We start from the raw sequence: 26,433 nt of genomic DNA, 5'->3' as shown, positions 1-26,433 counted from the left end.
CTGCTCGAGATTCCCATCTAGAAAGCAAACAAGGCCTCCTCCTTGTAGGAGTAGGAGGAGTGGCCACTTTGTTCAGCGTGTTGTGAGATCTGCATCGCGATTCGGGGGTGGGCATATTTCATACTGAAATATATCTCCGCATAGTTTTCTGTAAATACTGTACATTCATTCCTTAAATTTGTAACTTTTGCCAAAAACGTATTGAAATTGAATTTTCACGAAATGTATGACACATTTTTGTGTAAGATAATTTATTAGTATGCTAGCAATGAATTTATGTCCACATTTGGCTGTAGTCGTGGTGATTTTTTCATATACAGGTAAAAGTGTAGTTCGTGCTTAACTTTTGGACACCAGTGTACTTCACGTTTTTGGCAAAAGTTACAAATTTAAGGAATGAATGTACAGTATTTACAGAAAACTATGCGGAGTGGCCAGCACGCTCACTACATCTTTACCCCATAGAACACGTTTAGTATTCAATAGGGAGATGCATTGCTGCTCGAAATTCCCATCTAGAAAGCAAACAAGGCCTCCTCCTTGTAGGAGTAGGAGGAGTGGCCACTTTGTTCAGCGTGTTGTGAGATCTGCATCGCGATTCGGGGGTGGGCATATTCCATACTGAAATATCTCTCCACATAGTTTTCTGTAAATACTGTACATTCATTCCTTAAATTTGTAACTTTTGCCAAAAACGTATTGAAATTGAATTTTCACGAAATGTATGACACATTTTTGTGTAAGATAATTTATTAGTATGCTAGCAATGAATTTATGTCCACATTTGGCTGTAGTCGTGGTGATTTTTTCATATACAGGTAAAAGTGTAGTTCGTGCTTAACTTTTGGACACCAGTGTACTTCACGAACCGGTAAATACAGAAATCAGATTATGTTTTTGGCAGCAGAAAGTGGAAAAGTGCTGTGAAAGCATTAAAGATCCTACACGGTGCAGGCTGTGGAATAGATAATGAATTACTGATTTCTGAAATTAATTTGGAATTCAGGGCTAAGAAGAAAGAAAGAAACTGCATCAGATTTGATTTAAATCATATAATTATTATCATCAATTTCCGTACATGTACCCGAAGTGGTGTTCATGTGACTAGGACAGCACATGATTAAGTTTACATAATTATTAATCTCCTATCAACAAAATCCTCCGAATTTGTCTATTACATGTGATCACTCCAATATTGTCATATCTAACGTTTCGTGCTTCTAAAGAATTTCTGACCGAATCATTCCACCTAGACCTTTGTCTTCCTCTGGATCTCTTTCCTGCCATCTTAGCATCAAGTGGAGTAAGGTTAGCTGTTTTGCTAACCTTACTCCACCCATTCTATTTAAGTGGCTATATATATTCTTGAATGCTAATAAGCTATTTTTTTCGGCGACATAAATTAAGTTAAGGGGATAATAAATCCCGTATTATTTTACAGCCGGATACGAAACTCGGAGATCGAAATCTAAGCGTTTCATGCCGAAGAACCATCGGCAAGTCATCACTTGGATAGTACCACACTATGGCAACTCGTGTCAAAGGTGGAGCAAGATCCGTCACTATCCTTAATATGATGAGACCTCAATAAAGGTCGAAACTGGTCTGGGTAGTGACCTCTCCTCATAATGTAAAGCAGTAATATATCTCCTAGGAGCCGCATTTTACATTATGAGAAAATATTAAGTATAGTGGAGCTTGCTCCACCTTTGACACGAGTTGCCGTGGTATTGTACTACCCAAGTGATGACTTACGCTTGGACTCGCCGATAGTTCTTCGCCATGAAACTCGTAGATTTTGATGGATTTCGATCTCCGAGTTTCGTATTCGGCTGTAAAATAATACGGGATTTATTATCCCCTTAACTTATTTTATAATATCTTCATTTTTTTTTTTTCATATGATTCTTCTATTGATGCCATCCGTTCTCAGATACATAACTTAACTTAAAATTGGTTTAAACAATGTTTTGTATACTGCGAGTTTGGTGTTTTGGTTATTTTCTCTCTTATTCCATATCAATTTATTCAGCTGGCTACCCACCACCACTTCACTAAATAGCTGAAATATTTTACTTGTTCTACAGGATCTTCATTCAGAATGCAGCTGAAGTTTTCTACGCTCCTTCCTGTTTTCATGGTTTTGTTTTTATTGCTAATTCTCATGATAAATTTATTACAGCTGTTGTTCAGTTTAGTTAGTGAATTCTGGAGACTTGCACTAGATGTGTTTGGGAGTGCAATATCATCGGCATAAAGCCAAATGCCAAGTTTGATATCTCCAATTCTAATATCAGGCTTGATGCCACTTTCTTTCATAATGTAATCCATATAGATGTTGAATAGGAGTGCGGATAATGTGCATCCTTGTCTTACCCCTGATTTTACATCAAACCACCTTCCTGTATTTCCTTCAATTATAACTGCTGACTGACAACTTAAATATAGACTATGAATTTTATAATTCATCCTAAAATTGTTTTTCAGAAGAGACTATTCAAATATCAGAAGAAAGAAGAAATATGAAACTTCGGGGGAAAAAAAACAAAGAAAAGATTAAACAGCCGAATGCTGATTTTTCGAAAGATAGCTTTGGAAAGATAAACATCTGAACAATTCCCTTCAGTTTCCTTGCACAGGAAGAACGAGTTATGTTTAGAAAGAAAAGTTATAGGAAAGTTTATCCCAAAATTGGGAGTAATAAGAAGTATTTTGTGGAAAGTTTAATGGGAAAAGAAGTGACAAAAAAGATGGATAGAGTATTAAAATGCTTAAGAAAATTACTGGCATTGAAGGAAAATTAAATTCGTTGAAGTACATATGATAATGAAAGATAAGGTGAATGATATAAGCAAAGAGAAAAACTGCCAAAAGGAAAATCTCCTGGAGCTGACCTAGTTCCAGTGATATTATTCCCTGCTTCTTTCCCAAAAAAGTAAGTGCATATGATATATTCACTGCTTCTTTCCCAAAGAAGCAGTGAATATATCATATTAACTGAAATCTGTGAACAGAGTTTCAAGAAAATATGCTGACCTAGGGATTTGAAAACATCAGTAGTCATTACAGTCCCAATAACAAAGTCAAGTCCAACAACTGATTTCTGTATTTACCGTTTCTAAAGTACACTGTTGTCTAAAAGCCAAGAACGAACTATATTTTTACTTGTATATGAAAAACACGAGTAATGTTGAAAGTAACCAGAAAAAAGGCTGGAATATGTGAGAAGAGAACGCTAGAAAAACAAGCAGGTTTTAAGAGAGGTAGAAGAACCATGCATTATGGAAAGAACAAGAAAATAGCAAAAGGAAATACTCCTATGTTTCATCGGTTATAAGAAAGTATTTGACTGCATTAATATCCGCGCGGTTAGCCTAGTGGCTGTGCGCTTCGCAACCATATGACTGGTGAAGGAGTGTCCCAGGTTCGATTCCCGTCGAAGACGTGAGGAATTTTAGGATCTTCTTCAGCCATAGCCAAGTTAGCCGATCCTGGGTGCGGGTAGTAGGGTTTTTTCCGCCAGTTTATCTGGCGTTTTTCATCCCGCAAACCGGCCCTGTGAACACACACACCGATCTACAGCCATAAATACTTAATCCCCCATGAGGGGGCTCGACTCTCCCCAATAGGGACGGGGAAGGAAACTCCATACGAATAAATAAATAACTGCATTGATAATAGACTGTGGAATATAAGCAATGGGAACTAAAATAATTACCTGAGCATGTAATTCTTTTAGTCAGAGAACTGCAGCCAAGAAGCTTCAGAAAAAAACAGTGTTTAGAAAAAAGACCATGTCCGAACGGAGAAAAGGATGAGGCAGGGAATATATTGTGAATTTGCTAAGAGAATGGCTTATTTATATAAAGGTTTAGCAGGAATTAAGAGAGAAAAATAATTTGAGATATGCACAGCCCGCATGGAAGAAAGTTAAGAGAGAAAACTAAAGCGCCAGGGGTAATTTAAATATCATTAAAACAGAATTGATAGCTTCTGATAGTTTAGAGGAACTTATAATCGAAGGATATAAAATAGATGTGGCTGAAATTAATGTTTCACTTGGGTCGAGAATAAGAAATGATGGGTAATATGAAGATGAAATTATGAGGATGTCTATGCAGAGAGAGAAAGTGGCTGTCTTTAGAATGAAAGAGATGTTACTAGGCCACGAAAGTTAGAATTATCAAAGCAATGGTTTTTCTGATGGTGATATATATGGGTCATTAAGGAGGAAGACAGAAAGCGAATTGATTCATTTGAATTATAAACGTGGAGGAGACTTAACAATCCATTGGACACCGAGAATGACTAAGAATGACACGAATGTTTAGAGAACATAAAGACAGAATGCTAAGCAGTGGTTAATGTACTTTGAACATATATTATGCAAACAGATGAATAATTGGAAAAAGCAATTATGTTAGCGTTCAGTGCATGAAAATGAGAAGAAGAATATGGCGACAGAATTGCACAACAGACAAGAGACAGAATGAGATGTAGAGCCTATGCATACAAAGTTGCCAAAAGTTGGACAGTACCGAATGGCCTGGCAAAGTTCCAACAAATCGACAATACTTACTCCACCTTTTGGTAATTCTTGTTTGTAGAAACGTGTTTTTTTTTTGTTGTTGTTGTTGTTTTGTTAGCACGAGTGATCATTCTATCCACATACGTATTAGCCATGCAGACATTATCAAGTACTGTGTATTTTTTCTATAGATATGTGTTCATGGGACCTGTTTGCTCCAAGAAAATCTCCAATTTCAGTCAGAAACACACATCCATTCTGGTATGTGATTAAAATTAACTCGCCTTTTACTTTAAAATCCTTGCAAAGGTTCCTCTTGTCCTGCGGCAGGAATTATATCCAGATATTTCCAACCAAAAGGCCATCATCGTTAACGACTGAACTACGGAGAAGGCTCTATAACTAACTGCCTTGGTACACTGTTTAGATTTCATATTTGGCTATCAGGAGTGGCTACAATGATTCTAATTAAATATGCTATAATTACACGATTACACAAGAATTATAAGCTAAACCTGATTACAACTCCAGTGTTAGGTTAAATGTTATTAATTCGCCAATGTTATTCACAGAGCCTACAGGAAAAACAGCCTGCAGAAATTAATCCAATTAATGAAAAAAGCCAGCACACGTTGAAAATATGAAAGAAAAGCAGCTCTTTCTTCTCCCTCTCCTTTGCAGACCATTTCCAAAGTTCAAATGATTTTGATCCCATCTGAAATATACTCACTACTCAAGATCTACTGATAATCTCATAACAATTGGATCAGTCGCTTACTGGTTTACACACTTCCTTAAAAGACCACAAATTTAAAAACAAAATGGGCAAAATTCTAAGAATGCAGGAAAGGTAGCTGTTGTTTAGAAGCGGCTCCTTAGCTGGCATTATTGTTTTAACCGTTGAAATTTAAATACTCACCTGAAATTCCGGTATAAGCAGCAACAGCAATATACTCATATATAATGAACATAAAAAAGACATACCTTTTAAATGTGTTTCTAACTGTCTGTAATGGCGAAGATAAACAACAGGATCTTTTATTAAACTGTGAAATGCTATTACTTCATTTAACAGACTTCTATATTCCTAATAAGCTGTAATGGTCAAAGCATTTCTTCTTCCGATCGGATTACACTTGTTTATGTAAGTATCAAAAAAGTATCTGCAAAATCGCTAGGCAAAGTATTCAAAGTGTGCGTGCCTGGACTTTTACTACATCCCTTGTTAACGCTGTATTAGACAATATAATTTATTTAACATGCCATGCAGTCTCAGCTTTACTTCTCTCTCTCTCTCTCTCTCTCTCTCTCTCTCTCTCTCTCTCTCTCTCTCTCTCTCTTTCACCTCTTCGTTTATATTTGGACGGTTTTCAATTAATTAGTTCATGACCTAACCCAACACACCAAAGAAGAAAATATGAACCTCCTTCTTCTTCCTGAATACAAATTTGCCATCAATAGAGATTAGTTTCAAAGGATTAGTCACTTCCGGCTCTGTTGGTAGTAAATCCAACTTCTCATGATAGGGTTGCTGCAGATGATATAAATAGCTGTCTGCCAAGTGGACACAAAGGAATTATAAACACATGTAGTTAGCGCGGCTTCTCTTCCTTGCTGCAGAGCAATGTAGTTAAAGTCGCGCCTTACCAATAGTACCCGGAATAAGATCCAATTTTCTTTATTATTAACTTGTTATTCACAGCCCATTCTTCCTCCAGAGTTAAAAGGTGCTCCTCTGTGTCATGTGGCAAAACGTTTTTAGTTTATTTGTTAGAAAGTAAAATTAATCGATCAACCGATGGGGATTCTGCTGCTATTTCTAATTAAAAAAGTTAATTGTTTAATTAACTTCATTTGAATTCATTGCGTATTAAATGACTTGATCGTAATATATATGCGTAACAATTTGGCTCGGAGGTATCTTGCAAAATGCATTTTACCTGTTTATTTTATTTTGGGATGCTGCAACCCACAGTTAGCCTTATATTTAAATATCAAGTTGTGAATACAAGAAATAGATTCCGCCGAATCCTTTCCGGATAATACTGCGGACGGATGAAACAGCAATGTCACATTGCTGTTCTATTAGTTGATAACATTTTAAATCTTTCTTTTCTTTTTTAATTTGAATGTTAACCATAGAAAGTTGGAAGCCTGTAGTACGTTTAGGCAAAGATTAGATAGCCCCGAAACATTACTCTAGAGACCAAACACAGTATACTTTTACACGTCATCTTATGCCTCCAGTAAGTTGGAGGACTAAGTGGAAGCTTTCAGACGGGGAAGATAAAATCACCTACTACCTATGACTTGTAGAAAGTTATGTGAAAAGGACCTATTTGTGCTTCTTAAATATCTTTTCCATTTTTTTTCTAGTAAAAAAAGTTTGTCTAATATAGCATTGTGTTAATATACGAAATGTCCTAATGTTCTCACATGGTGAAAAACTGTTAGGGTTGGTAGCCTTGAGAACTTTTAGCGAAGACATTGAAGGAAAGAAAAGCTGTTAAGCCATGAAGAGATTCTGAATTTTGTCCTTCTTTAATTACAGTGGACGTGTCATTTCTGGGACAAGGAGCCTACCCAGCTCGGAGCACGTAAGTTCACTCAAGGACACAGGGAACAGAAACTTTATACCATGGTGTAGCGAGGGGGGAAAAAGACAGAAGTGAAATCTAAGATTAGATGCGAACAAATTCATCTTACTGTAATTGCTTAAACTCCTGAGTTAGAATATTGGCCGCATTATTCAGTAGTACAAAGTTCTCTTATTCAGTTATTAGCAGGAAACGAAGATTCTTATCGCCGTGAGATCGTGACTGGAATTAAAGGAGGTGGGAGAAAGGAAACAATTAAAATTTTGAAGTGAAATTTGTTTCTTGCTTCCGAACGTTTCTAAATGTATAAGAGTAACTTTAAACTGTAAAAAGACAGAAAAACATATGAAATAGTATGTATTTATAATTTTCCCTTCGTATTTATTTCCTTATTCACTGGTTTAGACAATTGCAAAACAGATAGTATTAAAAATGCAGTCCCTTCATGCCGAACAAAATTATTATCACAACGATCGAAGCGAACTGATGTTATCATTCTAAATCTCTTCCGATACAAAACTAAAGTTAAAAAAAAAATTAAGGAGTTTCAAATTCATTATGACCTTTTCCAGCCTCTGTAAAAACATGGCGGTCTTCTTTACCAGATTAGTTTTACATTAAAATACTTGTTCAGACATTTTTGTCATCATTGTTAATGAGTATCATTATTCCTTCGTAATTCTTCATTTATTTTATGATGAAATGATTTTTATAATATTTTTATTTTTTTCTGATTAAAAAAATTATAATTTTTTTCTCATATTTTATTATATCATATCTTTGTTTATCTTTTTGATTTTATTGTCCGAATTTCACTTTCGTAGTGTTGGCAATGTCATCTCTTTATTTATTTATTGAAAAAAATATAGGTATTATTTCCTACTATAGTTTAAGAAATATTTTTAAAATATTCAAATTTCAAAAGTTTTAAAATTTAAAAGGGAAAGTTCCACTAGTCGTCGACTAAAGGATTTCTGTACCTTTCACTGCCAATTCCCGAGTTAATTCAACTTTGGAAAACAGGCAGGTAGGGTTTATATCACAAAAACTCGAGTTTTTAATCGTCCATTTTAAGAAAAGCGACCGTAGAACCTATGCCAGACAATAATATATTCTTTTGGAGTTGGGGATTACCGAATGCAGGCATTTTTCTGCCATATTCTCCTTCCCAGATGCATATGAAAATCTAATATCCGTGTGCCAGCTGACATTTGAAAATAATGATAAAGGCTGTCTGCCCATCAACCTTCAAAAGTTAGCTGGCACACGGCCTGGAATAAACGCCCTTGCCTACTACTTCCTTTGGGAAATAAAAGATATTAATAGATTTATCTCATTCCTAAGAACTTCATTTCCAAGTATATGTTATATTATAATATTAATTATTTAAACGTATGCACATTATAATTTTATAAGGATACTATATTAACTTACAAGATCTGTGCAAAATAATTTGAAGTAGATGAAAAATATCATTTTTTTTCATTTCGGAAAAAGAAAATGTTTAAAAAAAGAAACATTACGCCAATAATATATTATAATTCAACAAGATAACTTGAAAGTCTATAAAATCTAAAGCATTTTCACAGACATTCATGCCTGCAGTGGGATCCAAATCGAGGACCTGTTAGTTGAAGAACGTCACTGCTATCTACTCGGTCAGCCAGACCAGTAAGATATTATGCCGGATTGCATTTTAAAATCACCGAGAACTTTTCTATCAGATCATATATGCGAACTTTCGGAAGCTGTTTTCTATTCATCGGAAACTGATGGACGGTTTATATAAATTCGTCACATGCGGTTGAGTTACCGTAATTGATGAAGTTGTAATATTCCTTCTAAATATATTGAATCCCTAATGTTCTTTTTTAAAAAAAATATGACGGAACCCCCAAGTCTTAAGAGGCCAAATGACAAAAAAAAAACTCTCTAGTGGGAGAAATGGTGCTATCGATGCATGCATTATAATAGAGAAGCTCATCCCAAACTTCCTTAAATTATGGAATCGGTACTTTGCAGTTTATTATAATAAAGTAACAAAAGTTTGCTCCAAATGCGAAAGCACTTCTCATTTCCATTTTCATCATTGAAATCTAGATGATGATGAAATGACATAACTTTACGTATATGTATTGCTGTGTTTGTTTTGTTCATGTATTTACATTTCCCATTATTAACTCTGGAAATATCTTACATTTATAATAATAAATTTAAAACTGTTTACAGATTTGCATTTAACAGATTTAAGATGTCACTTTCCACTAATAGGTGTCCTTAATGTATGAGATCACAATATAAACTTGCGGAAACGGGTGGCTCTGAGCAAGGCGGGGCGGCTGACTGGGTCATTACACTCTCATAACACATGTCTCACTGCGGAGGGGAAAGATCCTGTCCCAGACTGGACCACCACCGAACCATTGGCTTACAAGTCAAGTTTCGCATATCCATGTGAAAATCCACATAGATCAGGTGACTACACCAGATTAAAAAAATAAATAAATAAAATAAAATAAAATAAAAAATGAATGCTGAGCAGTCATAGTAATGTTTTTTTTTTTTTTTAGAATCATACGCTAGGCGGTAAGTAGTATTTAAGATATGCTTGCCTATTTGCCCTGAACGAAGGAGAAGGAATGTACCGCTTGTTTCTCGGCAAAGATTGGAGCATACGTTGCAGAAAAAATATGCTCGTTTACATTACTCGCGATAAGAAAGCTTATCGCGAGTAATTTCTTATAGCTTTCGTGATAAGAAAGCTATAAGAAAAATACCCATTAAGAAATTTATTCCATTTTCCTAGTAATATGAACAAACTTGCCATTCTTAGAATCTCAAGATGTCGCAAAAGCTATTCATCGATCAACGGATTTTTTTTTTTTTTCGAAAAGTTCGTTAAACCGTTTTCGCTCAATTAAATCACACACACACAAAGTTTGAAAGTCCTTGAACACTCTGACATGAAGTACATTCACCTAAGCCTTTAATCATTTCAAAAGTTCAGTAGAAAGTACTTAGAAATCTCAAAGCACTTGTCAATCATTACAAACACTTAGTCAGTGTATTCAACAATCAAAAAATACGGTTTCGGTAATGAAATTTTCATCTCGTTCTGTTTTAAAATCATAAAAAAATAACGTTATTTCGTTGAGGTTATACATTGTATATAGTTTGTTTATTTCTTAAATTTAATTCTTGCAGTTGTTGAAATTTTTTATTTAAAAAAGTGAAGATAATAATAAAATTAATAAATAAAAGCTAAATATAATATAACAATCTTTAACTTAAAATGATTTTTATTTATCTACAGAACAGCTATAAATTTTATGCATAATTTTCGCTCATAAATTTCAACTGTAAATTGTACAAATATCTGGAAAGTTCGCCAAAATTTGCAAAAGCATGAAAAATAAAAATAAATTGTGACATTTAAGAATACGATATCCGGTTTTGTTTGTTTTACTTTTTAAAGTTAACTCTCTAACAAATGTCTCATTACCTAACTAAAAGTCACAGCCCAATTTCATTTTTAGTAGAGTACAGGAACTCAGTCACTTTTTAAGAAAAAAAAACCAAAGCCGTTTCTTTTCATGTTTGCTTTTATGTCCATTTCTTATTTTAGCTTTCGTTACATGTGCTTGATTTTCTGGCAAATTACAAACTACTTAATTATCCAAATGTACTGTAGATAAAGTTGTATTTCAGAGTAAAAATATCATCAAGGACAACCATGAAAACTGATTTATTATCGTAAGAAATTTAATTTTCTTAAAGATTCAGTTTCTATAGAATCATGTCTGAAAGGGAAAAAAAAGCGTTCATGCATTCGACATTCAAAAACAGTGCTGTTTTGTGTATGAAACAGTTTATTTTGCAGTTGCATTTGCCCTTGATTCTATATTTATCCTCTCCACAAGAGGACAAATTATTCGTCGAGTAATCTCCAAGTCGAGAATTGCAGCCGACACGGAAATGACTGATCTGTCATTTTTAGCGTAATCCTTCCTCCTTTAGAACTAGGAATGACTGCAGCATTACTTTACGTACTTCTGTTTTCATGAGGACATTGTCGGATGTAAGGCAATCAAAAATCGTCACTTATATCAATATGCTCTGGTAAGATTTTTAGTATTTCTGCTTTGCAGGTGGACAATATTAAAGAGCAAACAAATCTTTAATCCTTTCTTCATCATCATCATCAAGGATTCTAACAGGCCCTTACGCGCCCACGACCTTTCAAGCATACTTCTTGAATACCTTCATTAAATCCAAAATAGCAGAGATCGCCAGGGGAGTGGGGGGGGGCACTATAGCAATAAAAGTATTAATGACTCGATGATAACCTTAGATGGAAAAAATGAATTAGCAGGAAACAGAGGCGGATTCAAACTAGTTTTGGAGGACACACGATGTTTTAATTTTTTTAACATTTTTAATTACTAGAATTCAAATTTTTAATAAAAATATTTCAAAATTTAACGCTTTCTCATCTGTATCAGCTACTGACATAAAAAAAGAGTCAAATTCTAAACTAAAAAAAAAAAGATGTATTTACTGCTCTTATATTCCGCATATTTGATCTATACGTTGGCAGAATAGATGTAAGAAGAAAAAAAAACATACAGGTGCAAACATTCTAAATAGCGTAGAAGTCTAAAGGACGACCACCCACCGTATGGAAATTCTATTTTTAATTTTTTTTAAAGTGATTTACAAATTTTCTATGTTACTTCATGCAATGAAACCATCCTTTATCTAAAAATGCATTCGAATCATTTTTCTCTCGAATAAACTAGGTGAAACTGGGATTATAAATATTCAGATTCATTCTAGAAAAGATGAATGCTGCTAACAATTACAGAAATATGAATACGAGAATCTGACTACTCATGTGTTGCAAATGCCGTGACTAAACTAGAAAATATCTACTAAAAAAAAAACTGATAACATCCTTCCATATAGTTGTAATACTTATGCCTTTTCGGTGCTAGTTATACTATTTCCTTTTGTTTTCACAATGATAGGCCTAATTTCAATTTGGTTAGCTAACAGAAACAAAGCTAGAAATCCCCTATTCCTTCTGTTTTTATGTCATGCAAATTGTGGGTCTTATTTTGGAATAAGGGTTGTAGTAATTAGCACACCCCGTTTTATAGGATATCAAAATATGCCTAACTAGTAAGAACGTAACACCTTATACGCTATGAGTGCAGTCAAAATGATTACTTGTGAAATACACCGATACGGCACTCTTCCATTGACTATGGCATACACACCAGGTGAGGACAAGATCACTTGCGTGACATATCCTTTCCTATCATCTACAATTGTTGCCAAAGGCATATCCCGATTTCCCACCCTACCATCTCTTCCTTCTACAGTCCTAAGGTGTGAATGATTCTGAGTTAATTTTTAATTCCCTCATTTGTCAAAAACGAAGACATGAAATGGGCATTGCGTTTGCACGATATTCTATAGAGCTGAGACTTCAAATGATCACGCAATATCTCGATGCGATCGAATCGATTAGCAGAAAAGGAAATCTCATTAAATCTCCTCTCTTAAAAGGGAGGGGAATAGATAAATGAAATCATTGGTCAAGCGCAGTTGTTAAGCTACTTGTATCAATAAGCCTTAATAAGAAACAAATTTTACATAAGAAAGCAACCAACAGAAACGACTTCATGAGGTTCCTCGCGCATAATGAACAACCGCAGAAGCGCGCTTCTCAAAATAAGGAAACAAGAGGGACCCACAGGTTGCGCAAAGAAGATGACTTCTCTTGTAAAACCTTCAGAGATGGCCATTCGAAGATGTCGTTGTAAAAATAGCTTCGATTCGCGTAATACTTCTATTTTTACATATACACATACCCATTTTATTTACCACTTGCCAAGAAATAAATTGTTTCTAAGACAATTGTCTACTTTAATCTAGTTCATACATTGCAACGTTATTTTTTGAGAGCTAGAAATATTTTTTAAATAATATGCAGTGTTCGGCAGAATCGCCCAATTCCTCCATATGGAAATCAAAATCGAAGTTGATTCGTAGAGAAAGGAGAGAACTCTGATTTCTTGCATTCATTTTTATTAAATATTTAGTATATTGGACAGTGTCCATAGCTCAATATCAGTAACATAATCGACAGTGCCTTATGGACGGAAAGACCTGGTTCGAATCCTGTGTAGAACGCGAAAATCCTTTATCGGATTTTCCAAGTGAAGGCGAGTTTGCCGGTTTCATACAAGAGGTCGCAGGGCTTTTTGTTTCTCCCGGAAACTCTGGTTTTTGCCATCCTGCAAGAAGTAGCAGTTTACAGCCATAGCATCGTAATGTACTTAGGATTAATTACCTGTCGTACACATTGCTCAGGTTTCTAATTAGTCGAATTACTTGCGCGTGATAGGCTCAAATTTTAAATATTCACTTTGGAGGTTTTAAGAAAGTGGCATAGCAGTTTAATCTTCCTAAAGCCAAGTCTCTTCCTTTTGATTTTAGGTTTTATGTTGCAGTTATAATTTGACTATAACGCGTCACAAATGTTTTAGTTTCTACATTATCAATATTAATTGTCACCGTTTTTCGTTTTTTAATTATTTACGTAGAAATCATAACTGTGCAAAATATATCTTGTTAAATGGCGAAATAATGGCTTCTTATTATTCATAAAGATCTTGAAAAGAAATTGATTCTGTTCCAAGATAGTCCTCTTTATTTCATTTAATTTCAGGTTGTCAGTTTTGACTGATAAATCTGTTGTTTCTCGATACGATAACCATTATCCCTAAATATTCACCAATCCATTCACTTCACTTCAAAATATGTAATTATGTAAAATTCGATAATTTGGGAATCATTTATATAAATACCAAGGGGGATTCGGGTCATCAGTATGATTTCGGTATGCGTATTGATTTTGCCGTTAACGATATTTTCTTTGTTATTATATCTTCCCTCCCTATTATGCTCCCTTCTCTATGCTAAGTGTGGCGCGCCCTCGCCCCCATCTAAATACATAATGGCTCTTCTGTCGTAGCACAAAATGCAGAAGAGAAAGGAACTATGTCGATTATAAGGAGATTAGTTTACAGTAGCAGATGTTTACGTTGGTTACTACGAAGAAAATTTTTTTAGACAGTTGGGCTGATAAACCTGACAAGCAAAGGTCAAAGTACATTCTACGAACTCTGTGTCTTCTTAACGGGAAGGGTAAACTTTACAGATTAGAACGGAAAATAATTACTAGTCAGGAAATGAATAGAAGATCTGTGATCAAACGTACTTCTTTTTATCCTTTTATTCTTCCTGAAACTCTTTAGTTCCGTTCGTCTAACTCTTAGTTTTTCTATTCGCGGCCGACACAAACTTAAGCTGATGATCCGCATAGTGATTTTTCTTAATATCGAATGGGCATTAAAAGAAACAAAGTATAAACAAACAAACAAAAAATTGTACCCATTTTTCCGACATTCAGAAGCTCTCGGAATTGGTTCTGAATTCGGACACTCTTTAAAAAAGCGTTAAAGAATTTTTAACATATTCCTTGAGAATTTTCTATTAAGTAGATCGTTTGAGGGTATTTTTAGATAAACAACTGGATTGCTTGATATTTGGCTCGGTATCAAAGCACATCGCTATCATAAAGCCTCATCTAATTGGCCTTCCATTATTACAGTATATTTAAGTTATTCGAGTTAAAGCTGTAGTGAGAATGGGCAGGCCTTGATGCCGGCATCCCAAGAGACGGATTAGAATCGTAGTTTTCTTTAGAAACATGTATAACTGCTCTTAGCCTGCTTTTTGAAACGCAGTTCTCTATTTATGACTGCATGTTCTTTTTTGCCTTCCATTTACGTCCGATGTTCCAAGTAGCGGTGTGTGAAAAGTTGAGATACACCGTAAACCGTTGAACACTAAGCCTACACTGTGATATCAAACCACCTGCTCCCATTCGAAATTCCCTGAACTCTGGGTATTTTGAGCACAAAAATGCACTACACAGCACCTACCACCTACGATATTTTCTTTGTTATTATATCTTCCCTCCCCATTATACTTCCTTCTCTATGCTGAGAAAGGCGCGCCCTCGCCCCTATCTAAATACATAATGGCTCTTCTGTCGTACCACAAAATGCAGAATAGAAAGGAATCCTTAAGCTACTACATCTCTTCCGTCATTACTAGAATACGTTTATTTGCATATCATGTACTTATATTCAGATGTCAGAATATTTTCGGAAACTATATTGTACATGCTTCTTTGAGATATCGGTAATAACTTCTAAATAATTTGTTTATTATATGATATATGCGAATATACAGTGGTTGAAGAGAACTTATAATTTAGTGGAATAAACTCTTCCTGAGCTAACAACTGACACGATTAATATAACGATTGAATATCGGTTACACATAATGGCTTTTATTGCCATACAGCAATTTTATCGCATTTTATACAGAATAGTATATATTATGTTCACTTCAGTTGTGATCCTGGAATACCGATAACTTTAGAAGGTCAAAATTTTAATAGCAAATTAATAGATTTTTGTAGTATTACAACACTATCTAAAAAACGAACGTTAACATCTAGAAAAGCATATATTAGCATCTAGAAAAACAAATGTTTTCTAAATCTAATTTTGGTTGTGACTGGATTTCTTGTTGCATGAAAGAAATGTTATTACTATATCGTAGACGGTGTTAGGTGACAAATCATGTGCCATAAACCGCATACCGCAGTTTTAATGACTAACAAACTCACAAGACGTTAGAGTTCATCCAACTTATCATCCCTGCAGAATAGTCGCTTTATAATAGAGAATAATGAAAATCAAGAAATGATATCGAACCGGAAAACTGATTAGTATACAGTTCAGAGGATAAGGAACATTATAGCATTGTAGCAGTTGTCAAGAGCGCCTGTGTCAGAAGGGCGCCAGTGACAAGATATTTTATCACTACGCTATCTAATACAGTTCTCAATTTATTCTCGCATCCACGTATTGAATACAATTTTCAATATGATATACATTTTTAAATACAACGTTTTTGAAAGCCCGAATTTACACAACAAAGTATTGAAACCAATGGAATAAGTTCGTCTTTTTTCCCCCACATACTCTATATTTCATTACTATTTTTCTGTTGAACTTATAACATCATTAACTGAAGATTCATTGAAGCATTCAGCAGTTGTAAATGCAGCGGTTTCTACAGTCATTTTTAGAATTTACGCGTGTAAACATTCCTTAACAGACCGTGTTAAGGAATGTTTATCTTCTTGGATTATTTTTTTTTTGCTGTCACGGAAAAGAGATTATATACATTCAACTACAGGACGGTAGTAAAGATCTTGGCGTAACATAGTCGTAAACACTTTTCGCTTAATGCTTAAGAACCTATTAGCATCGTTTGGTTTGTTTCTGTCAAGGTGTTCGTATATTAAAGCCCAGCACTGGGTGGACAAAATTTTTGGAGGAATTTAGACGCTTCACCATTTTTTTTTTTTTTTTAGCATTTTCTTTTTAGCTAAAATTGCTTAATTTAAAACACCGAGATAGGAATATTTTTTCTCAAATGAGAACATTGCTGTCACGAACAGATTTACTGAATTCTGAAAATTCTAAGAGTTAAGTATGGTAACGCGCTGAGCATCATTAATAGCTTTTTTTTTTTTAAATCAAAGAAATCAGAATATTTATCAGTAATTTTATCAGTATTTTTAACTTTTATAGGAACTGTAAATCTATTTCATTTTCAGTATTATATTATGTATATTTTAATTATATTAATTATATATGTGTTATTTATATATTAATGTTGCATACAATATTCCACTCCTTAAATATCCGGATTAAAATTTCAGTAGAGTAATATAACCTTATATTACGCTAAATTTAACTTTTATGATTCATAAAAGTTACATTTAGCTGTTAAAGTTTTATTTTCTTATTCTGAAGTTGCAGAACGAGGTTCCATTGTTGGAAGATCATTCTTCAGCTAACAAAGAAAACGAGGGGGGGGGGAGGTAAGTGGGCGAGAGAGGTTACCTAAGATGTCTCATTTTACCTGAAACAGTCATTTTGAGAAAATTAAAACTAATTCAAAAGAAGCAATGAGTCCTGATTAAATCCATAAGCCATATCCTATCCATAGATCTCTTTCATTTATAAACTTAACTGCATCTTAAAAGGTTGACTAAACTGAATAAATATTTTGTAGTAAACTGTAGAAGAGCTTCCATAGCTCAGTTGGTATAGATGAAGCCCTTTGATCGGAAAAATCTGGGTTTGATTCCCGTCCATGACGTGAGGAACCTTTATCTGGTCTCTTTCGACTAAAGGTGAGTTAGCCGGTCTCATATGGAGGTAGAGGGTTTTTTCTTCCGGAAAAACTCGGGCTTTTCATCCCTCTGAACCGGCAGAACAGGCAAACCGGCCAGTAGAACACATGCAATTTACAGACAAGAATACAGGCATAAGGGTAACCACCTTATCCTCGTATTATGGTTAGGAAATCCAAAGATACTTGAAAGACCATGGGCACTTAAGTGCCTGTTAGAGCCATTGATGGATGGAATAGAACTGAAAAGTAATGATTTGAAAAATGGAGGAAAGTGGAACAAGAATCAACATTTCACCGACATACTCGTATATTTACAGCAATTACAGCCAAAAAAAAAAAAGCTGATTTTACCCGGCGAGAGACCAATCTGCTTCCTGGAAGCCTAAAGTGTTTTTTTTTTTAAAAAAAAGTTTCATATTGGATCAATAGAGTAGGATTTCTGGATTATCTAAACCTTAACCCAATAATGGTAGTAACAATGATATACTATAGTTTTGCAGCTTTTCGTGTGTGAGAATTACATTAAAAATGAAGATAAAGCATGTATGCCCACCATAACATGCTAAATCAAATTTAGCATGTTATGGTGGGCATAGTGTATAAATACTGTTCCATCTTGACTAAGAACTTAATCTCAAGTTATAGAGCAAATAGTGACAATATCCGATCCTAACCTAATCAATCTTACTGATTGGTTGTTGCGAGGCATCATCGAGTCTAACATACAGACCTATTTATCAGACTGCATCCTCGTATGCATTGTTTTACTAAACATTACACGCCATTTGTCTTCATTATGATAAATCTTGTCATAATGAATTTAATGATCTGTACTGACATTCATTTCCCTGTTAGGGCGAGGACAACCTTGCCAACTTCAATCCTGCTTACAATCAATACTGTTTTATTTCTACCATGATAGATCTCACTTCGACTTCCCATACCTTTTTTTGATAGCACCCAGATTCCCAGATTTCTCTTCTGGGCACTTGTTAACGCTTCCTGGTATGGACACATCTCAAATGTACAAACACATCTACTCAGACTACATCAAACATGTTGTCTATAAATCTTCTAAAAACTTTGATTGTTTGACAAGTGCAAGTTTTGCTAAGTAAAAAGCGAATGGAGTATCCTATCGACGTCAAAATCGGTCAGTATTCCAATTTCAGTTAATGAATGAAGTTGATGTATAGAATGAAAAGCGAAAGAATGGATCAGTAGAGAAGCCAACCTTGTGTCTTCCGAAATCCGAAAAGAGAAATACTTTCATCATGACCCCGGATCAATACAGAAGAGAGCAAATTTCTAGGCACAAGTAATGTGCGCCAAGTTTTGGAGAGTGAAATCGAAATCAAGAAAAAAAAGCAGAGAGAGAGAGAGAGAATTCTTTGGAAAGCATTATATTCATTCTGAAAAATAATGATGCTGAAATATTTGCGAACCCAAATGGATGTTGCTGAACCATATCAGGCTAGTTCTGTTCATTCACATATTTAAATTAATACGACATGTATATACAGGAATCCGTCTCAATTCACTTTCTGCGTTTTTAACATTACCTGTCCAGCAGCTTCAAATCTATTCTCGAAGTACAGCAATATTTTAAATGGTTAAATGATTTACATCTCTGATTAGAAAACTTTTAATTTTATATTTTGAAATCACTTTGGCATAACTGTACCACGATATCAAGACATCCGGTAAAATGCAGGACAAATTTTCCATTTGTTAACTGAAGTTGCTGTGGAAAATTCGTCATCTGTAATAGATTACATTTATTATATGTATAATTATTTATAGTATAATTACATTATATATATGTATAATGATATATACATATATATATTTTAAACTTATTGTTGTAAATTTCTTCGGTTAAAAGGTTTCTTTTTGTTCATATCTGCCAGTTTAAACTACGTAGAAGGTATATAACATATTTGGGATAAAGATGAGGGGGGAGGGTTGATTTAAAACACCGGCAAACATTGGAATTACTAAGCAGGGATATTAAACAGTAAGCTGTTTAAATAAAATACTTTTCCTTGTCCATTTTTGCCGGGGGGGGGGAGGTACTGTAAATTAACTTAATTTTTAAACTAGTAGAGAATGTTTATTCATATATCATTTTTATAATTTGAACATTTTCAAATTATCAACTCTAATTATGCATCAGTGCCACATTTTCTACCACGATTACTCTTTTTAATATACTTTAGGAAATATATTCAACTAAACGCACACCTTTTCAGAACACTATTCCCACATATAGGAAGAAATTATTTTAAATTCTGTTATAGAGATCTTTAAAAAAAAAAATAAAAAAAAAAAACCTGATAAATAATCTTTGAAAATTAAATACTCTTTTTGATATTTATTTTCATTTAACAATATAATTGATGACATTTTTTGCTTAAATTGATCTGCCTAATGTTGCTTTTAAGCTGCCTTGCCGATTTCTAACATAGTGCTAGAAAGCAGATCTTGCCTGTATATTCCGGGGTCTTGAATGGAAATTCTGCCTATCATTTGTTACACGATGGTACTTTTATGTGGTGGAGGGTTCCCGCGGTGATTGGGTGCCTGATGAAATTGAATAACCGCTTTGTTATTATGTACCAATCATCACGTAGCTCGCTATTATACCGATATAATCACGTGAACCCGTTGAATGAGCGTAACATTCGTCATATGACAAATCTTTTTTTTTTCCTTTTTTCTTTTTAATGTATCGCACTGGTTGTTCTTTTTTTTTTTTTACCAGAAAAAAAAATTCATTTCTGCTGATATATTTTTTCATTGCCGATGTTTCACTTCTATACCTATTCCATTGTATTCAATATATCTTACAAATATTGTTAATCTTCACTAATAGTACATGTATTCATTTTATGTTTCGGATCTGTTTTTTAGTGTAACTCATATTACACTCATAATAAAATTAAAATTATTATTAACTCTTTCTGTTCGTTTATTATTTACAAATGTTTTTCTTCTTATTAGTTATCTGTCTTTTATTATAACTATTTCTTTCTAAAGATAGTCTCATGCCATTTTAAAGTGAAATATCTCACAGCTAACTGTGAGATATTTCACTTTTATTGGATGTAGATATTTCAAAAACTGTATCCATTTTTACTCTGGTGGATATGATTATTTAAGTTGAATTCTGTTTGTATTTATTTAAAGTTAAGATTGATTGAATGAATCCAATGTAAACGTTTTTTTTTTGTTTTTTTTTTTATTGCTTGTATTAGATTTGTTTCTGTATAGAATATTTCATTTTATTTTAATATTGCGGTATACATTTTTTTTTTTTTTTGCGTATGATGATACAACGGCCATGAGTCCCATTTTACGGGGGTACACCACCATCTCAATCCCCCCCCCAAAAAAAAAAAAAAAATTATCCTAGCTCGGAACCGGTATAGTTGACGAATCAGGCCTATGGCTGAGTCAGTATTCCTGACTGTAATCCGTCTGTGTTCAGGGGGCTGGTTTGCTTGCGGGATGAAAAACCCAGATAAACTGTCAGAAAAAGCCCTGCTGCCCACGCCAAAGACCGGCTTACTTGACTATGGCAGATCCTTAAGCTCCTCACGTCGTCGCTGGGAATCGAACCTAGGACACTCTGGCATATGGCAAAGCCACTAGGCTAACCGCCCGGACTACATTTTGCTAACTCAAGTACAGTACATTTATTCCTCTTTAATGTTAACATTTTGATGGAAACCAAAAACACGTGTAAAAAATGGCTTCAACGTCATCGGTTATAGATTGAAAGTTATAGACAATCAAATTGAGGTACCTTATGTTTGAGAACGTTTTTTATAATATATACTTTTTTACGACTTTATAAGTCGACATTGAACGATAGCTATAGAGGTTAGCGGAACGTGAAAATGAATAAAACCTTGGAAGCATAACCGTGCTAGCGGAAACAATACTGAACAGTGCCTGCATTACCATTTGCGCTGCAGCAATTCACGCTCTCATGCATGTGCACAGAACTGATCACACGTCATAACAATATTAGATGAAACGCTAATGAAATATGCTGAAACAACTGTATGTGAATATCGTTAGTAATTAATAAAACAGTATAGACTTAATGAGATTTGTAAAATTATAAACGTAGGATATTAAAAAATATACAAAAATAATCGCAGAAGTTCAAAACCACAGATGTTGGTATATTGATTTCATAAAAGAACCTTATATTCTTTATAAAAAAAAATCAAATGGATATTAGATCCAGCATTATTCCAAAGCCGAATGTAGAAATCATGAAAGTTTCATCAAAATAAATTGACCAGAGAGCTTTGTTTTATTCGTCTACCTAATGGTAAATAACATTTCAAAATATTATAACTTAAAAATTCCTACGCAAGAGAGAAATAATATATTACGGACTACATCACGGAAGGCTCATATTAATTCATGATCTCATGCAAAATTTTCTTAAATAATATCGAAGTGTGTTTGCTTTTGTTCACTTTGGAACTGCGGCCGAAGCATCTTTGAGGACAGTGTATTATGTGTTCTAATTTGTCAGTCCCGCCCAAGAAAGCTTAGCACTTCTTTTTTTTTTTGTTTGTTTTTTGTTTTTAACAGCTGTGAGCGGACTAAGGGTTTGATAATGTTTCAATCCTACTCTACAGTGCATATTTATCCAGTCTAATACAGAGGCGGGCAGGATTTTTCCTGCTGAAACACTCGGGTTTTTCATCACGCAAAACAAGCAAACCCGACTAAAAAACGCACACGCAATTACAGACATAATAGACTGGAGTTAACATTAACAGTCTTAGTTACTTTAGCCGCAATTCAAAAACCTGCAGAACAAACATGGAGCATTTTCAAGCACTTTAGACTACGGTGAGCAAGGGGATGATAACGTGGTCTCATGAAAATCATCTTACATTTAACTGTTCGTGTATTCTAACCGGTTTGCTTTCGTTGATGGATCAGAAACCAGCCACCTTTTGTATGAGACTGGCTAAGCACCTCCACTTGAAAGCCGTATAAAGATTCCTCGTGTTCAAGACAGCACGGAACTTTCAATAATTTTTCAACTGAAGGTAAGAGCCTGTCTTATATGGAGGTGTTGAGTTGTTTCTTCAAGAATTTCGATTTTTTTTCCACCGCAAAACAAGCAAATCAGCACACACTCATTTAATGACCATCATACACTGCCTCATAGCCCTTAGATGTTCGACTGTAATTCCAAGCAACCCGACACCTCCCATCATGTAAGTGTTGGGCGATGGCTAAACAGAACCGCAATCATCGCAACTGTTTAGTTGCTGTCCAGCATGGCTTAAGGTACTCTTTCCGTACATAATCACAACTTTCTTTTTTTTTCTTCTTTTTTTTCCAGGTTGATGAGATCAATAACCTACGTAATGATATCTGAAAGTTAAAGTGTGCGATGAAAAAAGTAGGTTAAAAATATGCATTATTGTGGTGATGTTTCAAATGGCAACATTGTTTTACACAACTAACTCAGCATTTCTATTAACAGATGTAGTTAATAAAAATCATAAGAAACAGGTTATGTAATATCATATGAGGAAGATTCATGACAGCAATTTTGTACTCAAATAGGAGCAAGATTTTTTATTAAAAAAAAAAGTCCTATAAAATTCAAGGAGCTATAGAAAGTCGTCCAGAGCAGGATTTTACAAACATTCATGCCCACAGTGTGATTCGAACCACGACCTATTAGTTGGAGACGGAGGTGCTGTCTACTCGGCCAACCAGACCGGCATGAGAGATAGAAAGAAGAACTTTGCTAACCGGATTAACGATTACTCTCCGAAGCCAGTTTTAAAGTTGAGTTAGCGGGAGCCATATTTGGGTTTTTCTCCTGGAAATCTGATTTATTACTTTCAGCACACTACATTATTCTCCAGAGAACAGCTGCGGTTCACAGACATAATGCACGTGTCTGGTTGCCTTATCTTTATTATTTAGCGATCACAATAAAACCTAAAATTCGGATATATAAAGAGCCGTTTGGAACTTCCTGCCAAAATATTTCCGCTAGTTTTGGCAGATGATTTCACCCCTTAAGGAGTGAAATTACTGCCCTTGTGCTTAGAAAATGCAAATTTCACGTTCAGAATAGTTTAGATGCCTTGAATATTTAAAATGAAGAAAATTAACTCGCAAACCCTGTCTAGTAGAAGTTCCTTAACAGGACGAATATGAATAAACAATAGAAGGACCAGGATTGCGATGTTAAGTGAAAAATGCCATGTCTTGTTTGTGATAATAAGACTATCTGAAGCCCAGACGTCATTGGGAGGGAAAAAATGCATTAAGCAAAGATTTTTTTAGGTGAGCATCTGCAGTATTATTTCTTCTATTCTTTTTTAAGTGGTTTGCGGTTTCATTTAATACGGTTGCTGAGTAACGTTCACAGAATCGCGTGTTCCAGTCACGTTTTAATTGGCTAAATACGTTGATTGAAACTGTCTGTGAGGCAACCATCAACTCACACAAATCATCGTCTGTAGCACTGGCTCCTAATTTACATGACAATAGACGCTGTTTTCACCTCACTGCAAGAAAACAGAGCGCAGTGTAAAGTACAAATACATTTAAGACAGTGATAATTTGTTTTTCTCAACGTATGATAATTCTTAACTAAATACCGTATACCATAATGATTCCAGAGTCGATTTATTGGCAACGAAATAACAGATCTGAATAGCGTGCGTAACCTGATCACGTGGATTGACTTCATTGTTTCAACGTTACCATGACAACGACAGCGTTGTAAGAGTGATGCGTCTGTGCTATTTTGCTAGGTTATTCCACCTGGAACACAAAAGTTGATGATCATTTGATTCCCATGCACTGCTTCGTAATTTCTATTAGTATAAATGCGTCATGGTTTCCTAATTTAGAATATGAGATGCCAACAAACCATTCACTTTGTGTGTAAAATAAATAAAAAGATGTGTTTGTATTATACTGACATCAGTGTTCGTGAGCGCGCTGCTTGAATTGGGTGTGGCGTTAACAGGGTTCAGTGTAGTCGAGTGCCATCAAGTTCTCGAAATGATGTAACGAAAGAAAGCTGGAAAAATGAGAATATAACTAATATATTTAGTTCTATAAACATTGGTTTTTAATATTTTATATGAATCAAATTATGTGTATAAGTAAACACAATGAAATAATACATTAAGCATTATTATTAGTGTTTTAAATTTTCTGAATGCAACCAACTGTAGCTGCCTGACAGTATCTAAATAAGTTAAATTATTAAAATTTTAATAACTGCTTATAAAGTTGTATACGTATCTTCTTTGTTTGCTTCAAGTATACAATTGATGGGAAGTCTCTCTAGTCCATGTAATTAAGCTGTCATGTTTCTCTAACAGATGTTTATTATTCCATGGCAATATTTAATGCCTTATTTGAATGGAGTTACTTCCAAGGTTATACACAAAAGAGTATGTATGGTAATATGATCTCTTTCTAAAGTGAATGAAATGAAATAGCATGCGATCGTATACTAGAGGATATTAGAACTGTGTGCATTTTGTTACAAATTATTGCAACTCGCCAAATTACTCTCTTGCTACAGAGATTCAGAAACACTTTGGGAACGAGAGGATATTTCGCTCTATAATCTACTGACGAAAATATGAACAATGACATTGAATATTTGATAGACTGAGTACCGTCTCAAGGAGCTGCGATCTAAATTAAATGCAGTCCATACTAACCAGCAGAGAGAACCTTCTTGTTAATCTTTATTTCTTTATGAGATTTGAAATCATCGTACATGTATTTTTTCAGATCTATAGTGGTCTTGTGGCCTGAATTTAAAATATTTTCATACTGCATTTTTTTATTGAAAAATGCAGTATGAAAATAGTGTTCGGTGTATAATATTCACTGCAACGATAACACGTGAATGGTGTTGTAATGATTAAATGGCGGATAATAAGAAGGGCACACACACCCACATCAAATCGTGGACAGCTTAACTGACGCATGTTTACAAAGTTAGAGGTTATTGCGTCATCCTTTTATATATAATTTGGTAATCGTTATGGTCATTACCATCAGTGAAAACATTAGCCTCTAGTAAACACAAGTAGTAGTAGTAGTAGTAACACAGGACAAAATATTTTCTGGTCAAAGTGCTTTTTTTTACTACTGCCAAAGCAATCATAGTACACTTCGGTCACTTCAAACAGCAAATGTACTGCTTGTAGTTTGAAAATAAGAATAATCACCGTAGCAAATGCAAACAAGTGTATACAGTGTTGCAAAATCATTTTCCTGAATTTGTATCTGTGTTATTGATGCGTTTATAATTCTTCAATTTGCTGATACGACATGACAGAGAGAGAGAGAGAGAATAGTAGAAATGGTAGTAGTCATCGCTATTCATTAAGTGAATTAAGCTGTTAAGTTAATCTTTCTTATATTTGCTGTTTGGGTTACAACAAAGGCAACTGCGGCTATGAAACCAGTGTATTATGTCTGTTAAATGCATGTGTTCTTTTAGCCAGTTTGCCTGTTTTGCGGGATGAAAAACCCAAGTTCCAGGAGAAAGTACCCTGACACTTATCCGTCTGATATAGGATAATTTACCTTAAGTTTTTATTTATTTATTAGTATGGGGTTTCCCCCGTCCCTCATCCATCCCTTAGGACTGGTTGAGCCCTCCTAATGAGGGATTATGTATCCATTTATGAGTATAAATCCATGTGTGTTCACGGGCCAGTTTGCCTGTTCTGAGGGACGAAAAACCCGAGTTTCCGGGTTGAAAAACCCTCTATCTCCGTATGAGACTGGCTAACTCATCTTTAGTCGAGAGAGACCAGATAAAGGTTCCCCACTTCATAGACGGGAATCGAACCCAGGTCTTTCCGACCAAAGAGCTTCGTCTATACCAGTGGTCTCCAAAGTGTAGTACGCGTACCCCAG

At 34.6% G+C, this 26,433-nt stretch overlaps 2 protein-coding genes and 1 long non-coding RNA gene across 3 annotated transcripts in view; 2 read left to right on the top strand and 1 right to left on the bottom strand.

Annotated features, from left to right (window-relative positions):
- LOC150104607 (kappaPI-actitoxin-Avd3b-like) overlaps window positions 1-9,529 on the top strand; it is a 127,571-nt gene extending 118,042 nt beyond the window's left edge. The window contains exon 3 of the mRNA XM_090395222.1: window positions 9,397-9,529. Within this exon, the coding sequence (XP_090251348.1) occupies window positions 9,397-9,426 (30 nt within the window). The 3' untranslated portion in view covers window positions 9,427-9,529. The remainder of the gene's footprint in view (window positions 1-9,396) is intronic.
- Window positions 1-26,433, top strand: part of LOC150104604 (uncharacterized) — a 341,285-nt gene that overhangs the window by 91,737 nt on the left and 223,115 nt on the right. The window lies entirely within an intron of this gene.
- Window positions 1-26,433, bottom strand: part of LOC150104606 (homeobox protein six1-like) — an 81,099-nt gene that overhangs the window by 34,005 nt on the left and 20,661 nt on the right. The window lies entirely within an intron of this gene.

This window comes from Typopeltis vanoorti, chromosome 7, assembly GCF_054136105.1.
Source record: "Typopeltis vanoorti isolate ZY-2024b chromosome 7, IOZ_Tvanoo_1.0, whole genome shotgun sequence".
Taxonomy (NCBI): Eukaryota; Metazoa; Arthropoda; class Arachnida; order Uropygi; family Thelyphonidae; genus Typopeltis; species Typopeltis vanoorti.
The sequence above is the reverse complement of the archived record's forward strand: the minus strand, read 5'-3'. Positions and strand labels throughout refer to the sequence as shown.